This window comes from Mercenaria mercenaria, chromosome 9, assembly GCF_021730395.1.
Source record: "Mercenaria mercenaria strain notata chromosome 9, MADL_Memer_1, whole genome shotgun sequence".
Taxonomy (NCBI): Eukaryota; Metazoa; Mollusca; class Bivalvia; order Venerida; family Veneridae; genus Mercenaria; species Mercenaria mercenaria.
In genome coordinates this window covers 67,251,289-67,278,536 of record NC_069369.1, presented here as the reverse complement: position 1 = coordinate 67,278,536, position 27,248 = coordinate 67,251,289, and the positions used below count along the sequence as shown (strand labels likewise).

Genomic DNA, 27,248 nt, shown 5'->3' with positions numbered 1-27,248 from the left:
ATGACAATCGGAGGATGTGGTCTATTTTCAGTATATTTTGAAGATCTTCTTGTCAGGAGCTGCCTGCTGTCTAACAGATTTTAAAATTTCACTCAAATATTTTTTGTGACCATTGTCCAAGACTGTTAAAATTGTTTGAAGTGTCAGAAAATATGGCCAGGAGAGCTAGAAGTAGAAGAAAATCTTCAAACATCATTCTGCGTAACTGGTCCAGCTTTTATGCCCATCCGTCTATCTGTCCAACTGTCCCCACTTCCATTTGCTTGTGTGTTTTGGAGATATTAATTTGAAAGCAAAACTTTAACCAGGATTTTCTATCATCAAAACTAATGCAGATAATGAATTGAAACTTCACATGTGTGATCGGGGTAATAAAACTAGGTGATAGCATCAAGTCCCAGAACTCTGACATGCATTTTGGCCAAATTATACTCCCTTTTGGACTTGTCTATCATCAATAACTATGCAGTACTAATGATTGAAACTTCACATAGTGACGTGATAATTAAAACAGTTTGTTATAGCATCAATCCCAAAACCCTCTGACATGCATTTTGGCCAAATTATACTCCCTTTTGGACTTAGAAAATCCTGGTAAAAGTGTTACATGCAAGTACATACATATTCTGGGACAACAATTCAAATAGTCAAGCATTGACTACATTAGGAACAGTTCTTGTTTAATAGTCTAGCACACTATCCTTCTACCTGCTCTTGTTCATTTAGGAAATTTCGTGAAATTTTGCACATAAGCAGGTATCTCAGAAACTGTTGTAATGAATGCTTTTAAACTCTTCTTAAGTCTTGTTGAAGAACTTCTTTCATGAATTAGACTGTAGATTTTTACAAAATTAGATCTGTTGCATACTGTTTGTATCCTGTCCCAAATTTTGAATGAATGGTTGCAAAAAAAAAAACGCAGAATGAAATTTAAGAAAAACGCCCAGCAACTGTCTAATATTGTTTTTGATGAGCAGATTTTGTCCTCTTCAATATCTGTACGACTTTAAACCCAAGAAAACAAATGCTTTATACATCAAATGAACAGCTAAATTTTAGTGAATGTAAATAAAATGATATTTATCGTCATTTCAAAAAATTGGTGCTGAATAGGAAACCAGCAGCCAGACAAAATTCAATGTTTTATGCTCAGTATTTTTTTGAAATCATTTTAAATACATGAAACTGACTCGACATAGCCTTCAGCATGTACTACTTATTTTAGAAAAAAATCTACTTCTACCATTGACTTACTGTAAAAGCAGAAATTTTTGCAAGGGTTTAATTTTCGCTATATTCGAGAGGCCCTACTTCCCACAAAAATTTTTCCTCACATAAATATTCACCATTAGTTCAAGTAGGATACCATTTTTACAATTTCGCAAATATTAAACCTCACGAACATACTCAAAATTTCAAATTCCGAAAATTTTGACCCAGCGAAAATATATGCTTTTACAGTAAATTGTCATTCAGGAATTTATATTTAAGGAAGCCGGACAGTCAGTTGCCTTAGCAGCAGAATTAACCTTAAAATAAAATTTTATCTAAAAGGAACACTTGATATAGTATAACTTACTTCACTTCCTTCATGGGGCCTCAGTGGCCGTGTGGTTGGTTAAGGTCATTGACATCAAATGAGCTGTGCCATGGGAAAACCAACATAGTGGGTTTGCGACCAGCATGGATCCAGACCAGCCTGCGCATCCGCGCAGTCTGGTCAGGATCCATGCTGTTCGTTTTTAAAGCCTACTGCAATTTGAGAAACCATTAGTGAACAGCATGGATCCTGACCAGACTGCGCGGATGCGCAGGCTGGTCTGGATCTATGCTGGTCGCAAACCCACTATGTTGGTTTTCCCATGGCGCGGTTCTAATCATTTGCCCCTCACCGAACTGGGCTTTGAATTGTTCTTGTAGGGAAACCATCTAGCTTGCTTACGGAAGGTCAGTGGGTCTACCAAGATGCTGTAGCCCATGATGAAATTATGCACGGAGGGGCCCCAGAGGGCCGCCATCCACCATAAACTTAAAGACATGTAATTGTGTTGATGTGATGTTAACCCCCTACCCAAAATTCCACTCCCCCCCCCAACCCCCTCCACCACCACAAAAAAAAATAATAAAGAAAATCAACACTCCCACATTAGCAGGAGAATGAACTTCTAGTATTACCGGTATATGGGCGTTTTCCCCAAAAACATGAAAAGAAAAGGATAAATGGTAAACGAGGTTTTAATGACGATGTTTAAATATTAAGTGAATTACATTACTCAGTATAGGGTTACGTTCATAAACAAAAACATTTGAAGGCATGTTTTTGATAGCTTTAATTTAATGATCCATTTAAGGAAGATGTTTAAAAGAATTTATCTAAGCTCTGATCTAGGGATGACATTGCAATTAAAATAATTGCTATGAGTGTACCTTACTTGTTGCAACTTGATGTGAGAATTTGTCTTATTGGTGTAATAATTGATCAGACTATTAAAAAAACATGTAATGCACATGCATAACATGACAAAGTCTCTTTTTGATGAATTGTGATTGTTGATGTCTCAATAAGGTATATGCATTGCTGGTGAAAGTTATGGTTCAGTATTGATAACTGTCCTTGAAATTTTCCTCAGCTATTGATATTTTCAGTCTACAATCTAAATAAAAGCATATTTTTTTTTATGGGAGGGTGGGGGCTGAGAGAGGGGCATACTTACTAAGAGGGGAAGGAATTTCTAAGGCTGTCATTTTTAATCCCCCGCCACGAGTGGTGGGGGGTTATAGGAATGGTCTCCGTCTGTCTGTCCGTAACACTTCCGTGTCTGCTCCATGTCTCCTAAACTACTTGAAGGATTTTCATGAAACTGGTCAAATGATCACCTCATCAAGATGATGTACAGAACTCATGAGTCAGCTATGTCGGCTCAAGGTCAAGCTCACAACTCAAGGTCAAAAGTTTCAGCCTTCCATTTTGTGTCCGCTCTGTATCTCCTAAACCCCTTGAAGGAATTTTATAAAACTTGGGTCAAATGATCACCTCATCAAGACCATGTGCAGAACTCATGAGTCAGCCATGCTGGCTCAAGGTCAAGGTCACAACTTAGGGTCAAAGGTTTGAGCCTTCCATTTTGTGTCCGCTCTGTATCTCCTAAACCTCTTGAAGGATTTTCGTGAAACTTGGGTCAAATGATCACCTCATGAAGATGATATGCAGAACTCATGAGTCAGCCATGTTGGCTCAAAGTCAAGGTCACAACTCGGGGGTCAAAAGTTTGAGCCTTCCATTTTGTGTCCGCTCTGTATCTCCTAATCACCTTGAAGGATTCGTATGAAACCTGGGTCAAATGATCACCTCATCAAGACGATGTGCAGAACTCATGAGTCAGCCATGCTGGCTCAAGGTCAAGGTCACAGCTTAAGATCAAAGGTTTGAGCCTTCCATTTTGTGTCCACTCTGTATCTCCTAAACCCCTTGAAGGATTTTCATCAAACTTGGGTCAAATTATCACCTCATCAAGAACTCATGATTCAGCCATGTCAACTCAAGGTCAAGGTCACAACTCAAGGTCAAAGGTTTGAGCTCTGTATCTCCTAAACCCTGCGAAGGATTTTCATGAAGCTTTGGTCAAATGATCACCTCATCAAGACGATGTGCAGAATTCATGAGTCAGCCATGTCAGTTGAAGGTCAAGGTCACAGCTCAAGGTCAAAGGTTTAGCCTTTCACTATCCATAACAGTGGCGGGGGATTTAGCTGTCTTTCAGACTGCCTTGTTCATGATTTAAAATACATCTTATGATTGAAAAAAGTCTTTAACCCTTATCATGCTAGACACGATTGATTCTGCCTTTGCGACCAGTGTAGATCATGATCAGCCTGCACATCCATGCAGTCTGATCAAGATCTGCACTGTTCCCCATTTAGTCAGTATCTTTTTAGCAAGCACACCTTTTAACGGTTAATGGTACTGTCCAAATTGAAGATGTACTAGTTCATTATAGAAATTTAGCAGGGTAAGGGTTAAAAGGCCCCTACTATAAAAGCAAATAACAGCCCTGCTAATTTACCCTTTTTTTTCATCAATCGTCCCTGTCTTCTTAGTATACTATGTTTATTTTAAATTGGTTGTTATGCCAGGGTCGTAAATTTACCTTGTGCACAAAACTTACAACAGAGGGACCCTCATTTCGTTTCTAGTTAATGCTCAAACAAAAGGGGACAAGTTAGCTGAATACTGTATAAGGCTTTGAAATCGCTTGCTCAAGTTTATTTTGAATTGTCACATTTGTTCAATTAAATCTACATTGTAGAAATAATTCTATTCGTGAATATGTTTTCAAAATTGTTATTTTCCCATCTACTCCCATTATGAAAACTTGTGTGAGGTCCAAATTTTTATACGCCCGAAGGGACGTATTATGTTATGACGTTGGTGGCCGTCTGTCCGTCCGTCTGTCCAAGCTCACATTTGCATACTTAGGTGGCTATAGGAACAATATGTAACTGTACTTTTTCTTTGATGTCATTCATTCCGTAAGGCTTTTATGTGGCTATTTTTCTCTTACGTGGCTTAAAGAACAATAGAGAGAACAAAAGAGTAGCCACATAAGTATCCATATGTAGGAACGTCCGTTAGCAATTTCGTGTCTGCTCTGTAACTCTTGAACCCCTTGAAGGATTTCACGGAAACTTGACACAAATGTTCACCACACCAAGATGATGTGCAGAGCGCATGTTTTGGATGTCTCGCTTCAAGGTCAAGGTCACACTTAGTAGTCAAAGGTCATATCAGTTTGTTTTGTGTCCGCTCTGTAACTCTTGAACCCCTTGAAGGATTTCAAAGAAACTTGACACAAATGTTCACCACACCAAGACGACGTGCAGAGCACATGTTCCGGATGACTCGCTTCAAGGTCAAGGTCACACTTAGGGGTCAAAAGTCTTATCAGTTTGTTTTGTGTCCGCTCTGTAACTCTTGAACTGCTGGAAGGATTTCAAAGAAACTTGGCAGAAATATTCACCACACTGAGATAATGTGCAGAGCGCATGTTCCGGTTGACTCGCTTCAAGGTCAAGGTCACGTTTAAGGGTCAAAGGTCATATATGACTTTGCTTTGTGTATATTGCTCTGCATTGCAGTGCTCTTGTTTTTATTTGGCAGATCTCTTTTTTGTACTTAATATTGTACTTACAATATTTTTTTTTGAATTACTACCTTTTATGTTACTATAAATAGCTTATTTTGAAACTTTTATTATTGGCCGTAGGGAAAAACCAAGACCACTTTTCTGTGGTACAACATTGATGGTACTTCCAATTTTTAGGTCTATTTTTACATACCTGTACCTGATAAGGATTTTTTTGTAGACTTTGAATTTTTTTTTTTTTGTGGACTTAGATTTGTTTTTTGAAGTTTTCATTTTGTTGTTCCAGTCCTTTGGGCTACAACAGTCAAGTTCTTAAAATTTTGCTCCCATCCTATGATGTAAGCCTTCAGGCGTATATTGCCCCGCTTGGCGGCGCTCTTGTTTTAATCAGTCTAGCAAAAAATCAAGGTTTAGTCAAATTCTACATTGTAGAATTTTTTTTATCCAAAAGTGCAGAACTACTTTGGTTTAAACAATATTTTATTAATCACAGTTCATTAACAACATGTACATATATCAAAAAGGCATACAGGATTGAGCAGGAAGCTGAAAGCTTATTTGAAACTCTCACCTTTAACTACTTTAACAAGGTTGGGTCTGTTTGATTGTTCTATTTAGATGCTAAAAAAATTGATATCCTGACATTTATTTTGATTCTTTGATGCTCATGGAAAGCAAACAACGTAAAAAAAAATGAATAGAAGGATTGAAGGCCATTTTTTGTACATTTACATGAGTATAAACAACATTGGGACTTCTTGCAAACCCATTACAACAGAGGGAGCCCCATTCTGTTAGCTTTTTCTAGTTCGTGCTCGAGCCAAACAGCAAGGGAAATGGTCATCAGGATACAGTATAGGGCTGTCAGTCATCAAACATACTGAAATAACCAAATTCGAAAACTCTTTGTTGGTTTAGTACAAATTATGTCCCTTTTCTGACTTAGAAAAGTTTTGCATGCAACTAACTATCAAGGTTGATCAAGGATTGAAACTGTGAAAAAGAAATTCTTCTCAGCAGACATACTTACATACCCATGTTGAAATAACTCGTAGACCAACCCTTTTGTTTTTAGTTGTGTGTTAAAAGTGTATGTACTATTGTGTGTATCTTTGAAACAGAGCAATAAAATATGATTAAACTAACATACCCATGTTACAGAACACTTGTTTGAAATTTATTGAAATTATGACCCTTATCTGGGTTAAGTTTTGCATGCTAGTCATTATGATACTGTAATAAAATAATAATTTGAAATAAATTGTGATAAGATAATTCAGTTACTTGAGCCTTTGCACAGTTGTGGCCCTTGTTCAGCTTAGAGTCAAATAGACAGCTCTTGTTGTAGACGTAGCCCAGTCATTAACTTTTAAGATTTAAGATAAATATTACCACATCAAATTAAATTGAAGATAATTGAATGGACAGTCGACATTTTTTTTTAAAACAAACAATCATTGGTGCTTTCAGGTGTATGTCAGCACAAAATGCATTCATGATTCGATGGGGGGAAACATATTGTTTTTGCCCTGTCTGTCCGTCCGTCACACTTCATTTCTGATCAATAACTGGAGAACCAATTGGCCTAGAACCTTCAAACTTCATAGGTTGCCAGGGCTTATGGAGCAGACGACCCCTATTGTTTTTGGGGTCACTCCATCAAAGGTTAAGGTCACAGGGGTCTGAAAAAACATTTCCGATCAATAACTTGAGAACCACTTGACCCAGAATGTTGAAACTTCATAGGATGATTGGTCATGCAGAGTAGATGACCCTATTGATTTAGGGATCACTTTGTTAAAGGTCAAGGTCACATGGGCCTGGACATGGAAAACTATTTCTGATCAATAATTTGAGAACCACTTGACCCAGAATGTTGAAACTTCATAGGATGATTGGACATGCAGAGTAGATGACCCCTATTGATTTTTGGGTCACCCTGTTAAAGGTCAGGGTCACAGGGGCCTGAACATGGAAAACCATTTCCGATCTATAGCTTAAGAACCACTTGACCCAGAATGTTGAAACTTCATAGGATGATTAACATGAAGAGTAGATGACCCCTATTAATTTTGGGGTCACTCTATTAAAGATCAAGGTCACAGGGCCCTGAACATGGAAAACCATTTCCGGTCAGTAATTTGAGAACCACTTCACCCAGAATGTTGAAACTTCATAGGATAGTTGGACATGCAGAGTAGATTACCCTATTGATTTAGGGGTCACTTTGTTAAAGGTCAAGGTCACATGGGCCTGGACATGGAAAACCATTTCCGATAAATAACTTGAGAACCACTTCACCCAGAATGGTGAAACTTCATAGGATGAATGGACATGCAGAGTAGATGACCTCTATTGATTTTTGGGTCACTCTGTTTAAGGTCAAGGTCACAGGGCCCTGAACATGGAAAACCATTTCCGATCAATAACTTAGGAACCACTTGATCCAAAACCTTCAGATGTCATAGGTTGATAGGACTTACAGAGTAGATGACTCCTTGTTTTAGGGGTCACTCCATCAAAGGTCAGGGTCACAGGGGGCTGATCATACATTTGTAGAAAACCATTTCCGATCAATAACTTGAAAACCACTTGACCAGAATGTTGAAACTTAAGAGGATGATTGGACATGCAGAGTTGATGACCAATACTGATTTTGGGGTCACTTGATCAGAGGTCAAGGTCACAGAGGCCTGAACATGAAAAACTGTTTCCAATTCATAAATTGAGAACTACTCGGCCCTAATGTTGAAACTTAGTGGGATGATTGGACATGCCAAGTAGATGATCCCTATTACAGCCAACCATCAGTGTTTCTTTAACTTTCGATTCTGTCCCCTATTGACTTCTTGCCTATACGACTATGCATTGGAGGGAGACATGTGCTTTTCTACAAAAGCATCTTCTAGTTTCTGCAGGGAGATACCCATACCCCTCGTGCTACCTCCTCCATTTGCCGTCCCATGGCTCTTGTTAAATGTTAAGAGCCCACTTCAAATTTAACAATATTAATTTTTTATTCAACAGGGAACTACATTAGGAGAATTTTCAACATTTCTGTGGCAGTTTTGCTCATCTACCTAAGTATACCTGTGGTTCAGAATCTCATGTCGAAGAAACAACACATGAACACGTCGTTTGAACCATTTAGACTGGTCAACACTTACGGTGCATTTGGCAGGTAAGTGTAAATACAATCGAGACTGCCTTAACGACCCCCTGAATTTAGCGACTCCCTATCATATGCGACCCTATTTTGTGCTCTGGACGCAATTTACTATTAAAAGGGTCTGAATTAAGCAACCCCCTTCCTCACGCGACAAGCGACTGTGAAATCAGGCTCCCGAATCGATATTTAGACCGTTTTCAGCGACTTTGAGACGCTCCCTCGCAAGATTTTACACGATAGAGTTACCGTTCTTTATCTCGCGTGAAGTTGTTTGAGACGAGAACTTATTTGTTTACAAAAAAAAGAACTGTTTTGACATTAGAACAGCATGTTAAGGCACTTGAATTGCTCAATTAGGGAAAACCAGCGTATAAAGTCGCTGAAGAATTCGGAGTCGGTGCATAAATTAACTTTATTCCTGGTGAAACAAAAATATGGCGGTATTTAATAGGAAACGATGAAATAAACACAGATTAAAGATGCAGTCAATACAGTGGAATCCGCTTATTTGCATACCCAATTTGTCAAAGCAAAATATGCGAATAACCAGGCTATTCGTTTATCCGAATGCACTTATACGGCATCTGTTTCGGTATGCTTCGGCTGCTCTAGGAGCAATGGTTATTACTTTGAATCAATACGGCAACATTAATTGGAAAATGTGTCACTAATGGTGTGATTAATCATACCTGTGTATGTTTCAAACAAATAAAGCTGCAAACGACAATACTGTTGAAGTATTTTCGACGAATTGATAGCGAAAGTACTGTCCTAATTATAAGAAGGAAGTAGAACGTCATCAGCGGTGTAGCATAAGAACTGCTACAAGTGTGAGAATCGCATGTGTTGTATGGGACGCGCTGCCGCATAATTGTGATCTTTTTTTTTTTTTTTTTTTATATATATTTCATATCAGAAACTTTGATTTTATTTAATGAACAAACGTACACATTTCATGAAAAATGCACAGTTTACAAAGAAAGACAACACAGAATTAAGTTTCACATCGGAGATCGCAACGGGGCTAACATGCATCTGATATAGGAATGTCGGGACACACTGTCTGACTTATTTAAGGGACCCATTGAATGAACTCTGTTATTTTTGCCTGGCGACGTGTTTTCGCAACCGTTTCGTCAACGAGAGCCTCAAGCTTGTAGTACGCATCATAGTCTCGACACCCGCCGTTTTCCAAGAACTTTCTCAAAGTTTTCATAGCGGTCCGTGCCTCGGATGCAGAAACTGGAACCAGATGCTCAAAAGCATCAGCCTCCTCATCATGGTCACTAGCACTATCCTCCGAATGATCTGTGGTGCTCAAAATGTCCTTACAAATGTCTTCGTCCGTCATAAGTCCGTGACACTCCAATTCATCGTCCATCTCAATAAAGCTGTTGAAAGTTTCAGTCATAAGATTTGCTGGTGGCGGCACTGGCTCAAAACTTGGTTCTTCATCGTTGCTGTCCACCTGGGTTTTAAATCCACCTTTCCTATAACAGTTAACGATGGTTTGCTGCGTAACCTCGCCCCACGCTTTTGTTAACATATGTATGGCATCGAGTAGCGTGAACTTCTTGGCAATGACGTCTGCTGTCAAATCGGTCGAGTTCGAATCAAACTTGCGTAGGATCGTGTTCACAGCTTGGCTTTTATATAGCGCTTTCAAATTGCGTATAATGCCTTGGTCGCATGGCTGAATAACGGACGTAGTGTTCTTAGGCAGAAACTTTAGATCCACATTCTTCATTTTGGACGCAGAATTTTGTGGATGAGCTGCGCAATTGTCTACCAACATCAGAACTTTCCGACCTTGGAGTCTCATATCCCGGTTGAAGTCAGCCAACCACGCCGTAAAAATTTCGCTTGTCATCCAGGCATTAGTGTTACTTTTATATTCGACGGGCAGTGTTTTTCCACGGAAGCAGCGCGGTTCTTTACTCTTGCCAATTACCAGAAGTCGCCGTTTATCGGTCCCAGACATGTTACATGCAACTAGCACAGTGACCCGATCTTTCATTTTTTTTCCACCAGAACATTTTTCGCTTTTGTAGCACAATGTACCATCTGGCAGCGCCCTGTAATAAAGGCCCGTTTCGTCTGCATTATAAATATCGTCTGGCGAGTTTGTCTTAAGGTAGTCTGGGAGAACATTTTCAACCCAGTTCTCTGCTGCGTGTATGTCCGCATGTCTCTGTTCGCCGTGCATACGTTTAAACACTATCGAATTCCGATCTTTCCATCGTGAAAGCCAGCCTTTTGACGGCTTAAAGTCATCTTTATTTAACTGTCTTGCAAGATCAGCCGCTTTCTGTTCAAGAACGGGACCCGAAATCGGCAGGTCGCGGGTCCTTGCATCGGTAAACCAGGTCAATTAAGCACGTTCCACATCTACATCTTTGCCCGAACGATGTCGTTTTCTGTCTGGATTGCTATTCGATTCATACTCCGCTTTTATCTTGTCCCTGTTGGTCGATATGCGCGAGATCTGCGACTGAGAGCAGCCCAGCTGTTGAGCGATGTCCGCTTGAGGAAGCTTTTGTTCTAGCAATTTTACAACTTCAATTTTGTCAGACAGAGACAGATCGTTACGCTTGTGTTTAAGAGACATTTTGTGAATGACCGGCAACGTATATACATGTGGAAGGATTTAGCAGGACACATATTTATTGGGGCGCAGAGTGAGCACAATTTATGCATAAATAAAGGCTTATTTAAAAATACAAGACTGAGAACATTTTACCGTTTATTCATTCATTCCGCAAAAACGTACAACAAAAGGTCTTAAATTCTCGCACAGATCGATAAAAGTGTAACAATACGTCACCTGTACATACTTACCGTATTTAAATTACCAATTTACCTGAATGATTCACACGTTGACGAATTTGTCACGCACCGATTGTCACCTAGGCGACGTGAAACAGCTGATCGGCTAGAGTAATTCACAGTAAATTGTCGGCGTCTTTTGATCATTTTTTATCGCTGTTTGCGACCAAATTAGTGGCCTTTTAGCCAAATGTTTTATGCAATTAAGCGGGACTGATTAAAAATTCAATGCAATTATGCATAAAACTTTAAAGGTAATTATATAGGGATCGATCGGTGCTTCAAGTTCGTATGCGAATATCCGGGATATGCGATTAACCGATATGCAATTAAGTGGAACGTACTGTAATCGAATAAATTAAAATGAACAATTACATGTAGTACATAAAATATAAATATCATAAACCTCAGTGTAATGCAATGATTATCTTTTAGCACAGTCAGTGGATGAACTCTGTTGTATTTGCTGCCAGTAGGTCTAGTTCAAGATCATACCTGAGACTGAGGATTAAATACCTAGTTACTTCCAAGCAGCCACAATGGGGTGGGTGTATGTGTTTTACAAACAACTATGTTTTGTATTATAGTGTTACCAAGGAGAGATCTGAGGTCATATTTCAAGGAACACATGGTAAACCAGGAAGTAAAAAAACTAAATGGTTGGAATACGAGTTTAAATGTAAACCTGGCAGAATAACACGGCGGCCATGTTTGATCTCACCATATCATTATAGACTTGACTGGTTGCTATGGTTTGCTGCATTTCAGGTAAAATAAATTTGTATGCCAGTCTATGATATACTTCAACCTAACCATAAATGATATTGTACATATTTATTGGATCAAAACTACTGTGAAATGATATATTTAAATGATTTTTGTGGGTATGAAATTTAGTGGTATTGGTCAAATTGGCTATATTTTCGGATATGATTTTGTGAAAGTCAAGTTTTTAAAAGGAATGTGAAGTTTACTTGTTTTTTAGCTCACCTGTCACAAAGTGACAAGGTGAGCTTTTGTGATCGCGCGGTGTCCGTCTGGAGGTCACATTTTTCATGGGATCTTTATGAAAGTTGGTCAGAATGTTCATCTTGATGATATCTAGGTCAAGTTCGAAACTGGGTCACGTGCCTTTAAAAACTAGGTCAGTAGGTCTAAAAATAGAAAAACATTGTGACCTCTCTAGAGGCCATATATTTCAAAAGATCTTCATAAAAATTGGTCAGAATGTTCACCTTGATGATATCTAGGTCAAGTTTGAAACTGGGCCACCTGCCCTCAAAAACTAGGTCAGTAGGTCTAAAAATAGAAAAACCTTGTGACCTCTCTAGAGGCCATATATTTCACAAGATCTTCATGAAAATTGGTCAGAACGTTCACCTTGATGGTGTCTAGATCAAGTTCGAAACTGGGTCACGTACCATCAAAAACTAGGTCATTAGGTCAAATAATAGAAAAACCTTGTGATCTCTCTAAAGGCCATATTTTTCATGGGATCTGTATGAAAGTTGGTCTGAATGTTCATCTTGATGATATCTAGGACAAGTCTGAAACTGGGTCATGTGCGGTCAAAAACTAGGTCAGTAGGTCTAAAAATAGAAAAACCTTGTGACCTCTCTGTAGGCCATATTTTTCATGGGACCTGTATGAAAATTGGTCAGAATGTTCATCTTGATGATATCTAGGTCAAGTTTGAAAGTGGGTCACGTGCCATCAAAAACTAGGTCAGTAGGTCAAATAATAGAAAAACCTTGTGACCTCTCTAGAGGCCATGTTTTTCATGGGATCTGTATAAAAGTTGGTCTGAATGTTCATCTTGATGATATCTAGGCCAAGTTCGAAAGTGGGTCACGTGCCTTCAAAAACTAGGTCAGTAGGTCAAATAATAGAAAAACCTTGTGACCTCTCTGTAGGCCATATTTTTCATGGGACCTGTATGAAAATTGGTCTGAATGTTCATCTTGATGATATCTAGGTCAAGTTTGAAACAAGGTCATGTGCGATCAAAAACTAGGTCAGTAGGTCTAAAAATAGAAAAAACCTTGTGACCTCTCTAGAGGCCATACTTGTGAATGGATCTCCATAAAAATTGGTCAGAATGTTCACCTTGATGATATCTAGATCAAATTTGAAACTGGGTCACGTGCCATACAAAACTAGGTCAGTAGGTCAAATAATAAAAAAACCTTGTGATCTCTCTAGAGGCCATACTTTTCATGGAATCTGTATGAAAGTTGGTCTGAGTGTTCATCTTGATGATATCTAGGTCAAGTTTGAAACTGGGTCAACTGCAGTCAAAAACTAGGTCAGTAGATCTAAAATTATTAAAATCTTTTGACCTCTCTAGAGGCCATATTTTTCAATGGATCTTCATGAAAATTAATTGAATGTTCACCTTAATGATATCTAGGTCAGTTTCAAAACTTGGTCACGTGCGGTCAAAAACTAGGCCAGTACCGGTAGGTATAAAAATAGAAAAACCTTGTGACCTTTCTAGAGGCCATATTTTTCATGAGATCTTCATGAAAATTAGTGAGAATGTTCACCTTGATGATATCTAGGTAAAGTTCAAAACAGGGTCATGTACCTTCGAAAACTAGGTCAATAGGTCAAATAATAGAAAAACCTTGTGACCTCTCTAGAGACCATATTTTTCAATGGATCTTCATGAAAATTGGTCAGAATTTTAATCTTGATAATATCTAGGTCAAGTTCAAAACTGGGTCACATGAGCTCAAAAACTAGGTCACTATGTCAAATTATAGAGAAAACGCTGTCATACTCAAAACTGGGTCATGTGGGAAGAGATGAGCGATTCAGGACCATCATGGTCCTTGTTTTTTGTAGGGTGGGGGTGGAGATTTAATTGAGAGAATCGGCTCAAATGTTCATGTCTGTAAGTGATTTTAAGCATCGTGTATGTAATAGTCTAAGTGTTTGTTTTGCACAGAATGTTTACTTGCTCTTTTCAGAACTATCAGACCAATCCTTGGATAGTGACTTTAGCTGCGAAATTGCTTCAAAATGATACTGAGACCATGACACTGTTAGATCATAATCCATTTAAAGATACACGCCCTCCAAAGTAAGTGTCCTTTCAGTGTGTTTAATCAAGGAATGAAATTACTTTAGATGTGGACGTTGAATAATCTTTAGTCACTCTGACATTTACACACATTACATGGTCAACATGCCTTGACATTTACATACTTCTCATGGCCAACATGTCTTGACATTTACATACTTCACATGGCCAGCATGCCTTGACATTTACATACTTCACATGGACAACATGCCTTGACTTTTACATACTTCACACGGCCAGCATGCCTTGACATTTATATACTTCACATGGACAACATGCCTTGACATTTACATACTTCACATGGCCAGCATGCCTTGACATTTACATGGTTGACATGGACAACATGCCTTGACATTTACATACTTCACATGGCCAGCATGCCTTGACATTACATACTTCACATGGACAACATGCCTTGACATAAACATTGTTGGCATGGACAACATGCCTTGACATTTACATTCTTTTCATAGACAACATGCCTTGACATTTACATACTTCACATGGCCAGCATGCCTTGACATTTACATGGTTGACATGGATATTATGCCTTAACATTTACATTCTTTATATGGACAACATGCCTTGATATTAACATGCTTTACATGAACAACTTGCCTTGATATTTACATACTTCACATGGACAACATGCCTTGACTTTTACACACATTACATGGCCAACATGCCTTGACATTTACATACTTCATATTGACAACATGCCTTGACATTTACATACTTCACATGACCAACATGCCTTGACATTTCCATACTTCACATGGCCAACATGCCTTTATATTACATATTCATGGACAACATGCCTGACTTTTACACACTTTACATGGACAACATGCCTTGACATTTACATGGACTACATGTCTTGACATTTACATACTTCACATGGACAATGTTCCTTGACATTACATTCTTTATATGGACAACATGCCTTGATATTAACATGCTTTACATGACAACATGCCTTGACATTTACATACTTCACATGGACAACATGTCTTGACATTTACATACTTACATGGACCAACTGCCTTGCATTTACATACTTCACATGGACAAAGTGCCTTATATTTACATGGACTAACATGACTTTGACATTTCATCTTACATGGCCAACATGTCTTTATATTTACATACTTCACATGGACAACGTGCCTTTATATTTACATGGACAACATGACTTGACATTTACATGCTTTACATGAACAACATGCCTTGACATTTACATACTGCACATGGACAACATGTCTTGACATTTACATGGACAACATGCCCTGACTTTTACACACATTACATGGACAACATGCCTTGACATTCACATACTTCACATGGACAACATGTCTTGACATTTACATACTTCACATGGACAACGTTCCTTGACATTTACATACTTCACATGGACAAAGTGCCTTTATATTTACATGGACAACATGACTTGACATTTACATGCTTTACATGAACAACATGCCTTGATATTTACATACTTCACATGGACAACGTGCCTTTATATTTACATGGATAACATGACTTGACATTTACATGCTTTACATGAACAACATGCCTTGATATTTACTTACTTTACATGGACAACATGCCTAGACTTTAACACACATTACATGGACAACATGTCTTGACATTTACATACTCCACATGGACAACATGTCTTGACATTTACATACTTCACATGGACAACGTGCCTTGACATTTACATACTTCACATGGACAACATGCCTTGACATTACATACTTCACATGGACAACATGCCTTGACTTTTACACACATTACATGGACAACATGCCTTGACATTTACATACTTCACATGGACAACATGTCTTGACATTTACATACTTCACATGGACAACGTGCCTTGGCATTTACTTACTTCACATGGCCAACATGCCTTGACATTTACATACTTCACATGGACAACATGCCTTGACATTTACATACTTCACATGGCAAACATAATCTGTTTTTACTGGCAAAGCTCTAATTCAGAGTCAAGCATGCTGTCATAAGGACAGCTCTTGTTCTGACTTTAAACTTTCTTAACGGCTTAAATTTGTTGAAACAAAGTCTCAGTTAAGGACTGAAATGGAGATTAACGTGCATTAACATTATTCTACTCGGGATTGGAAAATATGAAGATCTGAATGGGTTTGAACACAACTTATAATGTAAATTCCTTACCCCACCCACTTTTGAATACAGGAAAAACAGAAAAGTGACATAGATTTCATCAGTACGTATTTACCCTTACCAAAATAATAAAGATGTTATAAGTATGTTTTTTTCATCCAACTTTCAATGAAATAAATCTGATTTTTGTAGCAACTCAGCTTGGTAAATCATTCGAAGAAAATAGTGTAACTGCATATGGGGAAATAACTTTAATACAATTAAATAAAAGTATCATGATATATCATAGACGAAGTGTGTATGTAGTATGTATTTATTGTGATTAAAGTCCAGTTTAGAACAATCTTGGACTGGAATTATAAGCATTTGTACACTGTTACGTCTGTAAAAAGTAGTGCACTAACAAATTTTGGCTTGATTTTTTTCAATGGGGTGAGCGCAAGCAAAAAGCTAAAAAAAATGTTTTTGTGTGTTTCTGAAAATATACAAGCGGCAAATCCGATGAACAACTTTTTAATTTGGTGAGGCCTGAGCGGGATAATTCCATCTGCACCTACAAGTAGTGAAAGAATCTTATAATCTTCATGCTATGATGTAGTACATTAAGATTCAATTAAATTTATTACTTTATGTCTCTTAATAACAAACATGTAAATAAATATAAATAATAAATGAGCCACACCATGAGAAAACCAACATAGTGCATTTGCGACCAGCATGGATCCAGACCAGCCTGCGCATCCATGCAGTCTGGTCAGGATCCTTGCTGTTCGCTTTCAAAGCCTATTGCAATTAGAGAAGCCGTTAGCAAACAGCATGGATCCTGACCGGACTGCGCGGATGCGCAGGCTGGTCTGGATCCATGCTGGTCGCAAATGCACTATTTTGGTTTTCTCGTGGTGCGGCTCAAATACTTTTATGAAGGATGTATGTAAACTGCTATTTTCATCCTACACTTTATATCAAAGTAATAAGTATTTGTTAGTAGGAAGTCGGTACAGTCATTTCGAACTTTACACTTGATTCTTTTTGTAGTAAGAATACCAAAGTTAAGTATACAAATTTTGTAGTGTATTGTTTGATCATTCCTTACATATTTGCTTCTATTTTGTTTTTTCCTAGGTATATTCGTTTACAACATTACAGTTATAAATTCACAAAAATAGGCAGTAAAGATGCCCAACTTGGACGCTGGTGGAAGAGACGTCTAGTTGGGGAGTATATGGAGGCCGTAAACAGCCGTACAGTACTTAGTATCTTAAGTAGTTTGAGACTTGATATGCCGAAAAAACGAAATCAGAAAAGAAAGTCTTGATAATTCATGTTCTCGGGGATCTTTTATGTGTCATTTTCATGTTGTTTGTAGTCATCATCCGCTTATTTAAGACATTCCTTTATTTATATATGTTTGTGTTAGGTATTATAGAATTTCTTTTTAATAGTAGGTGAAAAAGTAAAGACTCGAGGTTAAATTCCTGCCCATCTGAATTCTGAACCATACTATATATAAACTGTGTTAAAACCTTGATTATTCAATAATTACATTGTTTATATATTAATGCATTTTCAGTCGTATGTTGTGATGTTATCTGATTTGATTGCATTTCCATTCCATGATTCTGTTGTTAATTAGGTACTTAAGCTGCTTTTTAGACTTTAGTAACATATATTATTTATTAAAAGTTTATTTATATGTATCTGGTAAATGCAAACTTTATTCTGTCTTTGATATATTTACATGTTGATTATTAGATGTAGAATTTCAAATTATATGGACAGGATTTGTCCAAGGTGGATAAAATGTCCCCTGTACTTTTTCAAAGATACCTTAATTTTCTATTTATTCTGTTTAAAAATGGTTGATTTTGTCCACCTTTGTCAAAATAACTTGGGAAGATTTCATATGTATGATGTCTGATCTTAATAATGGTTATTAAATGCATGTATATATAAGTTAATAATGCCATATAGGGTTAGAATGTAATAATCACGGGGTGTAAAGTAGCTTTTGAATATTATCCTGGGTTTTCATAATAGGTCAGTAGAAATACTTATGTAAGGATGTACCAAATGTTCACATAATTTGGCTATTCAGTTTGAACCTACTTTAGCAGCCACCTGTATTAAACAGCCAGTTGTCTGAAGGAGCCAGTCAGCCAGCTTCTTAAATTGACTATTTATTCTGATTTCAACTTGTCTAAAGCAACCACCTGCCATAAGCAATCAAAATGCTGTGCTTTCTTTGCAGGCTGCTCAATAGAGGTCTGTCTACATATTCTTAAATTACATTAGGTAACGATAATCAATGTTAACCAGTGATGTTCCTACTATCATGCTTTTGTTATTTGTTCTTTATCACATTGTTAATTGGTTTAAGTATTCTTAATAAGAATGACACCATAGCTGGTAAAAAAAACTTTGAAGAAAATAGATCATTGGGTCTACATGTATCGGTACTAAATGCATACCATTAATGATCAGTCTTGTTTATTTCACATCTCATGTATTCTTAAATCTGATTTTAATTTGCTCTGTGCGGAAAGAAAAACCATTCCTGTGTTCTTTTTTTATGTTTGTATGCATAATAAATGAAATTTTAAGCTGTCATGTCACTTAAATTTGTTGTTTGAATATGTTTTTGATATCATTACAGGATCATGTTTGTTGTTCACAAAATTGTGTCATATATCTGTGCAATGTAATGTTGTTTAAACAGTCAAACCTGCACTAAGGGTAAACTGTGAACAGAGGCCACCAGGTTCTTAAGACCACAGTTTTATTTGTGGTTTAAGCATTTTTACTGTTTTTATACAACGTTTCTGAAAGATCTACAGAATGGCATATTATGTGAACACCTGTGGCGGCGGGCGTTTGGCGTCCACCGCATTCCAGCTCTCTTAAAGTCGAACAGTTTTCATCCGATCTTCACCAAACTTCCTGACAATGTTTGTGGGCATAATATCTCGGACAGTTTTGATAAACACCCAAATGGCCCCAGGCACTCTTAGATTATAGCCCTTGAATTAGGCCAAGTTCGATGACAGGCGTATTTTGTGACAGTCTCTTGCACTCTTGTTTTAACTAGTGAATAAAAGTCACCTGAAGATTTGGACTTATTTTGGGTGTCCAACTGTGACAGCTATACACAGGTTTTGCTGTATATGATATACCGGTACAGTCCTGCTGGGATTTTACTGTTTAACCATTGTTTAAATTTTAAAGAAAACAAGTTTGATGTTACAATAGAAGTAATTTTTAATAAAGAAGATATATTAAAGAAACCTATGTTTGGATTACAGTTCCCTTTAATCTGTACTTAAGGACACTCTGGAGGAGCTAGGATGCGAAGTGGTCTGTACACACAAGTGAGCCACGCCACGAGAAAATCTACATAGTGGGTATGCAACCAGCATGGATCCAGACCAGCCTGCGCATCCGCTCAGTCTGGTCAGATCCATGCTGTTCGCTAACAGTTTCTCTAATTGCAATAGGCTTTGAAAGCAAACAGTATGGATCCTGACCAGACTGCGCAGATGTGCCGGCTGGTCTGGATCCATGCTAGTCGCAAACGCACTATGTTGGTTTTCTCATGGTGCAGCTCAAGTGTTCTTTACTCACGGGTTAAAATACACTGCAAATGATTAAACTGGAAATAAAACTAGTATCATCTTAAGCACATTTTATTTCTGTACTTTAAATGTAAACAGAGACATCCTGCATGTTAGTTCAGTTTTTCCAAGTGGCCTTTATATGCAGGCTTGAATGTACTCTACAAGCCATTATTTGCCTTTATTTGTACTAATCAAAGACTTGTATCATGGCTACATTGAAAAAACTTATTTCTACAGTAGACAAACAGATGTACATTGCTCACAGGTTTTACCAGTGGACCATTACATAGGAGTTTTACTGTATGCTGTGTTAAATCCTGCCCATTGAATGTGGTCTTTATTTTGTATGAATTTATGCTGAAGGGAAATAAAATGTAGAAATTTTAAGTCTTTAGTATATTATATATTGCCATTAACGTTTAGCCTGCTGGTGGCAAGTGATTCTGCCTTTGCGACCAGTGCAGACCAAGATCAGCCTGCACATCCGTGCAGGATGATCATGGTCTGCACTGTTCGCTATTCAGTCAGTAAATTTTCAGTGAACACCCCTTCGAATAATAAATGGTATTGCCCAAATTGAATGATGGGCCAGTCCATTATAGAAATTTAGCAGGCTAAGGGTTAAATTATAAAAAGAAAGCAGCAGTCTTGTTTAAGAGTTCACCAGAATCGGTCACATCGCATTCCAAAAGATTTAATAACCACGGAGCAAATCTTCTTACCATGTACAACACTAAATACTCCGTGTACGGTGTATCAATGTTCACAAGTAAGAAGTCGCCAGATCCTTTTCCAGTGTCATCTATAGAGATGGTATTGCCTTCTAATGTCTTCTTGGTCAGACGTGTTATGTCAGTTCCACCCTTAATAAAACTGTAATGGTGATTTTTTTGAACACTTGCAATTACTCTGTTATTGGTATTATTTCCTACAAGAATGTACTGAAATACGTGACCATATCGTTGAAATAATCTTCTCACAAAAGTCAACTTGTTTGTTAGCAGATTATATTGAAGTTTGTCGTCTGCAAACATTCCATCTTCGTCAAAGTACATGCCAACATGGAATGTTGCAAACAACTTTTCCATATTCATCAAACCAGACTTAAATGTCTCAAAGGGTAGGAATATTGTCAGTTGCAGTCGATCTTTTGGTGAAAAATTGTGAAGAAGGTTAATAACATTCAGTGCGTTCACACTAGCAGACGATGAAAACAAAAAGAGCGCGAACTTTTCTTCATCTGTCTTCTGGTGGCACAAAGTGATAACTTTCCCAGGTGATGGAATATGATGTAGGTTTAACATGTAGAGGTCCGAGTATGTTTGGAATTTGTTGTCCCATACTTTTGTGTCTAACTTAAATTTTTTCAGCATTTTCATCAAAACACCAAGCGCCTGTTCTGAAGCATTAATTCCTTGTGTAGTGTAGTATTTGTCAACGTATTCAAGCGCTCTGCTTTGATTTAGATGCTTCAGAATTTTTATTTCGTCTTTTGAATCTATTCTCAGTATAACAAAATCCGATTTCTTTGTGTTCGTTTCCAACCAACCAGCTAGGTCTATTTGGGCAATCCTTTGAGTAATTTCTGATCCTGCGCCAAAATGATTTGACGTCGGCATTCTTTTCACCGTTTTGATATGAAGCCTCAAATGGAATGACTGTGTGGTTTTGAAGTTTCGAATACATTACTTTATAAGACGTATCCGGAAGAAAAGTGAATATTTCGTACGATGATGAGTTTGGGTAAGTGTCCAAAAATAGTTCTACTGCCCACGGGAATGTACCTCCACAATTAACAAACATTTTTCTTGGGCCGTTCTTTGCTTTCTTATCTTTCTTTTCAATTTCGTCTTTTTTAATGTCTGGAGTATTTTTCCGTTGATCTTCCTCTTTACTTTTCCCAGCCTGAGACGAAAGCTTTGGGGTCTTTTGTATCACTCTAGTTGGAGCGACCAGAATTTCCCGTTCTTTTTCATCTTTTAATGACTCTTGCTCATCTGTTTTATTTATTTTAGTACCGTTTGGATCTTTCAGTAGACCATCGCAGTCGTATATGCCATTACTAAAGTACACTTTGCCTTCTGGACATTCAATATGTTTTGTCATGTTTTTGTCGTCTGCTACGTTAACACTTTCGCCAGTGTCGATTTGAACAAATTGCTCTTTCTCACTTTTCGAGTCTAATATGTTAGAAATAGTCTTCAGAGTGTTCTTCTGATCACCCAAGGCATGACTCTTGGTTATACGACGTATAGCAGACGATCGCTGTGATCGGGTTATACCTTTCAGGTGCTGCCATTTTGTCTGCGCAGTGTAGAGGAAGTAAGCTATCGACATCACCATAACCATTGACGACAGGAGTAAAATGTGTCTGTAGTGCCTGTAACCACGTGCAACTTTTTTAGACATATTGTGCCTGCTTAGCTTTTAGACACGTCGTGCCTGTTAAAAATGGAGTAATAAACAAAGATTTCTAACTTTTGACTTACGATTTTTATAGTCTTAGTCAATTTTGTCAGTTATTCTTCTTCTTATTATTATTATTATTATTTAGTTTTGTTAATCTAGCATACAGTAGTTATTACTACGCAAGGTTGTTCATTTTTCTTTAAAACGCACTCAAGGCACTCGCATTAACTTGATAAGCTTTCGACATAAATATATATAATCAACCATAACCTTCACCTCAGCGCAGAAAGTGGGTGAAAGCTTCTAACTGTCAGTACAGATATCTAATTTTGTCGCACTGAGGTTACGATTTATCTAACTGAATCGTTTGAATTTCGGTTTACGGTAAATGATTGAATCCAATGAAAACTCTTAATAAAGTTTCATTTTGGTTAAAAAACACAAATACAATCCAAACATAACGTAACAATTATACTACTTGTGCCCTCCTTTTTAACCTAAGGACCTTCAGTTGCTATCACATCTTGTTTCTCAACCTGTTTTTCCTTTGACTTATGATATGTAAAAAAAACAAACATTTCAAAGTGCATTGAAATATTACTAATTCATCAGTTCTGACCCGTGAATTTATTCAGACAAATATCAAAATCGACTTATCAGAAGCCGCCACCCAGTTAGGCGTCCGAACCTATACCACTGCATCACTTTCGTGATCGGTTCGATTTTTAAAACATGACAAATATAATAATAGCGCTAACGTACAAAACGGACGCAGTGGTCCAGAGGTAACTGTCTGACTACGAAACCAGAAGTCGTGAGTTTGAGCCCCCGCTTCTGCAACTAAAAATTACTAACACTGGGATAAGAGTCCCGTGTATGGGTGCTTTACACCTGGCACTTTTTAAAGAACCAGGGAAGCTTCTGGAATTAGAGCGTCCTCTGTACTTGCACTATCCTCCCACTAAGATTACTACCAGTTTTCTGGAGGAGTCGCCCATATGGGTTACCGGTGGCGACTATAAATAAACTTATAAACAAACAAACAAAATATACTCACATAATAGGAAGTCCTATTTTCGGCTGTACTGTCGGGGCTTGGCAGATGTACCTATTATCCTCTATCTCTTATCTCTCGACTGTAAGGTCATTGTACTGCAAGGCTGTTTAGCACCGAGGGGCAGATGACATTAAATGACATCGTTCTTAATTACAGCGATTATGACTCACTTTGGTAACCTGTAAAGATAAAACTTGTTGCTATGTTATAGAGAAAGAAAAAAATCTGTTGTTACTAGTATCTACTAAGACAGGGAAATAACTCGCATAAGACAAAGAGAGATCGGCAACTTGAAAGGCATATAGAGCAAATCTCGCCAACGTCACGTGGGAACTGAACGAGACTTCTTTGCACAAGATGACCGCTGATCTCGTGTACGATCCTGTCGAAGATGGAATTTATTTCGAATATATGCTTGAACAAGATTTATTTAATACCAAAACTATTTTGTACGGAAGAGCATTAGTGCCAAATGTATGTTATTTATTAACTCGAAATTTCGAGTTACTAAGTCGAAATCTCGAAATTTCGAGTTACTAACTTCAGTAGTTTACGTGGTCTTGGCCAAGATTAGGTACCTGGTGTATCCATCGGGTAGCCCTACAGGGTCATATTATTAAAATGACCGGGCAGCGTTTGCTCTATTTAAACCATGTTTATTTATTGATTGATTTTATTGGGTTTAACCTATAGGTCATATGGCGACTTCCCAGCTTTTATGTTGGAGGAAAACCCCAGGTGCCTAAACCATATTTAAGTCTTGGAGGTTTTCGATCTAGTTTGAACCCATACGCAATGAAATATAGACATACCCTAAATGAAAGTGTAGTTATGAGTCTGACCAAGATCGGGTACCTGGACAGATCTAGATTTTGAGGAGAGGTCATAGAAGATGACCGGGAAGTATTCAAACTTAAAATATTTCACTATTTTGACCATATCTGGAAGGTTTTCGACATAGTTGGAGCCCCTATCACCTGAACATACTATACATGTAAATGAAGAGATATATCCTGGATACAGATTGAAATCTGGAGTAGCTCTAGAGGCTATGGTAGGTCATACATTGATGTATGGTAGTATATGTTCAAGTCCCTACATGTTCGGTACAATATATGGATGTGTAGATAGATGATTCCACTTCGAAGAGTCAAAAGTCGTCCATTACATTTTTGGCCTTTGACAGACGGACAGACGTTTAAATTTTGCGGATAAAAGGGCAAGATAGTAACTCGAAATTTCGACTTACTAACTTGAAACGACTTATTAACTCGAAATTTCGAGTTAGTAACTCGAAATTTCGAGTTAATAAAAAAAAACGCACCTGGCACTAATGCTCTTCCGTAATATTGTCATCTTTAGTCGACTGTTGATATATAAACAAATACGTGGTTTTAATTCATTTTTTTGAAGGGAATGCGGCATCTCATTCGTTTATGTTAAAGTGAGTTTGGATGGATTTCACTTAAATTGTCCGTAAAAATGGCGAAAAGGAGGAATTAGTTGTTTCCATTATTTGGTTCCCCTTGACAATCGGAAAACGAAAAATTGTAGGTCAAACACATAAAGTGCAAATCTATTATTGCATGAATTCATTAAGTAATAAAGCAATTTCCTATGCAAATATACTTAGCGGGCGTTATGAAAACTACGTAGAAAAGCGCTTCTCAAAAAGTCTACAAAGAAAACAAATATTTTTTGTATTTAAATTTAAGAATAGATGCGTTGCTGGTACGCCTTATCCCAACATTACTTCAGCATTAATATTTCACGTACTTAAGCTGCATATCCTCAAGGAGATCTCCACTTGTACTTAAGTTTATAGGTGTGAGAGGGTAGATCCTAATATTTTTTTAAATAACGAGCCGAGGATAGCGTCTTAATTAAGATTACTTGCACCTTCCTAAATAATACTGGTTATTTGGTATATATAGCTAAGAACTGTAAAGAGCGCAATATATTCATAGATATTACCACACCCAAGTATACTAAAACTCACTCAGTTGTTAAAGTGTTAAAAACAGTCCAAATAGACGATATGCATAGTTACATGGTGATATAGTGCTACTTTTAACCCTTACCCTGCTAGATTTCTATAATGAACGTGTCCATCTTCCAGTCTGGACAGTACCATTAACTGTTAAAGGGGGTGTTTACCAAAAAGATACTGGCTGAATAGATCATGATCAGACTGCACGGATGTGGAGGCTGATCATGATCTACACTGGTCGCAAAGGCAGAATCAATCGTGTCCAGCATGGTAAGGGTTAATACTGCACATGAACTTTTACAGTTACATCCATAAAGGGAAGTAATCAAAATAATAGATTAATTAAAACTTTCTACTATGTTCACTAATACCCAAACCTTTGACAAATATAAGAGAAAACAATTACTGGAAATAGGATTTAACAAGAAATTGATATATTTCATGTTGAAAACTGAAAATGTGGATGCCACAAAGGCATCTTTATACGCTACAGATCGTGGCCTCAACGCGAAACTAGTCTATCTGCTTCTATTTCTATATACACATAGACTAGTTTCGCGTTGAGGCCACGAGATGTGAATGTATTAAATAAATTGGCTATGTATTGTAAAAAAGTCTTTAAATTAAGATCAAATGAATTAAACTCTTTACAACACTTTGTTGTAATGTTTTGCCTTAATTTGCTACCTTTTCCTCACTGTGCGTATGTATGATAACAATGAACTGTAAATGTTCAAGTTAGACTTAAATGTCTTTTCTGTTCTGTTCTGTAAAAAAACTGGGCTTTTGCAAACACCACGCACCCTTGTACAGTGTGTGTACCAAAGAGATGAGTTTCAAGTCTGAATAATGCCTAAAATTAGTTCAGATATTTAGACTAATGCCACAACAAAATTGATTTAGTGTAAAAAAAACTAGTCAGCGACCCGTTAATTATGCAAATATTCAAAAGATCTTCGCAGTATGTTGTACTGGTATACCAACTTTCATTTATTTAGAATCCCTTTGGGTTTATATATTGCAATAGCTTGTTCTCAGCATGCCTATACATTTGCAACTGCTTGCACAGAAAGCAAGGTAAAAAAAAAACCTTCTATGGCATTCGGAAGCTGCGGTCGTTTTCGTTTTTTTTTAAAGAATTCTATAGTAATACCGACCCGCCTAGTCGGATTTTGGATACAGTAGGAAGAGCATGTACCTTTTTTCTGAAAATCAAGTTCATTGCGTGCATATATTTGATTCATTACTGACTAAAGAGCTTTTAACCCGAACCTACAGCACAAAGAATAAGATCTGCTAATACATTTAACCGACTATCTGAGACGGAGCGTGCTTGTTCAGATCGAGTTATAGCAGACACCTTTATCTGTAATTGAGCCGCACCACGAGAAAACCAACATAGTGCGTTTGCGACCAGCATGGATCCAGACCAGTCTGGTCAGGATCAATGCTGTTCGCTTTCAAAGCCTATTGCAATTAGAGAAACCGTTAGCGAACAGCATGGTTCCTGACCAGACTGCGCGGATGCGCAGGTTGGTCTGGATCCATGCTGGTTGCAAACGCACTATGTTTGTTTTCTCATGGTGTGGTTCAATTTAAGAACCTTTTGGACATAGTCATTGGGCTACCTGGAAGAAACTGCACATACTCAAAGTGCTAAACTAAATCTTTTGTGGCATGAACACACTATTATAAAGGCGGTCTTCATTATTCTATATAAAATTGAGAAACTACCAATGACTGCAGCACACATAAGGATATATCTTAAATATCTATAAAATCGTTTATTAAACAAAACGCGAAGTG

At 37.6% G+C, this 27,248-nt stretch overlaps 2 protein-coding genes across 2 annotated transcripts in view; one reads left to right on the top strand and one right to left on the bottom strand.

The window, feature by feature from the left end:
• Positions 1–18,980, top strand: part of LOC123547337 (lipase maturation factor 1-like) — a 58,135-nt gene extending 39,155 nt beyond the window's left edge. The window contains exons 7-10 of the mRNA XM_045334357.2: positions 8,172–8,325; positions 11,727–11,907; positions 14,112–14,224; positions 17,498–18,980. Coding sequence (XP_045190292.2) covers positions 8,172–8,325; positions 11,727–11,907; positions 14,112–14,224; positions 17,498–17,690 — 641 coding nt within the window. The 3' untranslated portion in view covers positions 17,691–18,980. The remainder of the gene's footprint in view (positions 1–8,171; positions 8,326–11,726; positions 11,908–14,111; positions 14,225–17,497) is intronic.
• A 1,057-nt stretch (positions 18,981–20,037) lies between these two features.
• Positions 20,038–23,607, bottom strand: LOC123547336 (uncharacterized). The gene is made up of 3 exons (XM_053551631.1): positions 23,453–23,607; positions 21,615–22,428; positions 20,038–21,571 (listed from the first exon to the last, which is right to left on the bottom strand). Exons 2-3 carry the CDS (start codon positions 22,393–22,395, stop codon positions 20,613–20,615), a joined length of 1,740 nt encoding a protein of 579 aa, XP_053407606.1. The 5' UTR covers positions 22,396–22,428; positions 23,453–23,607; the 3' UTR covers positions 20,038–20,612.
• Between the last annotated feature and the right edge of the window lie 3,641 nt (positions 23,608–27,248).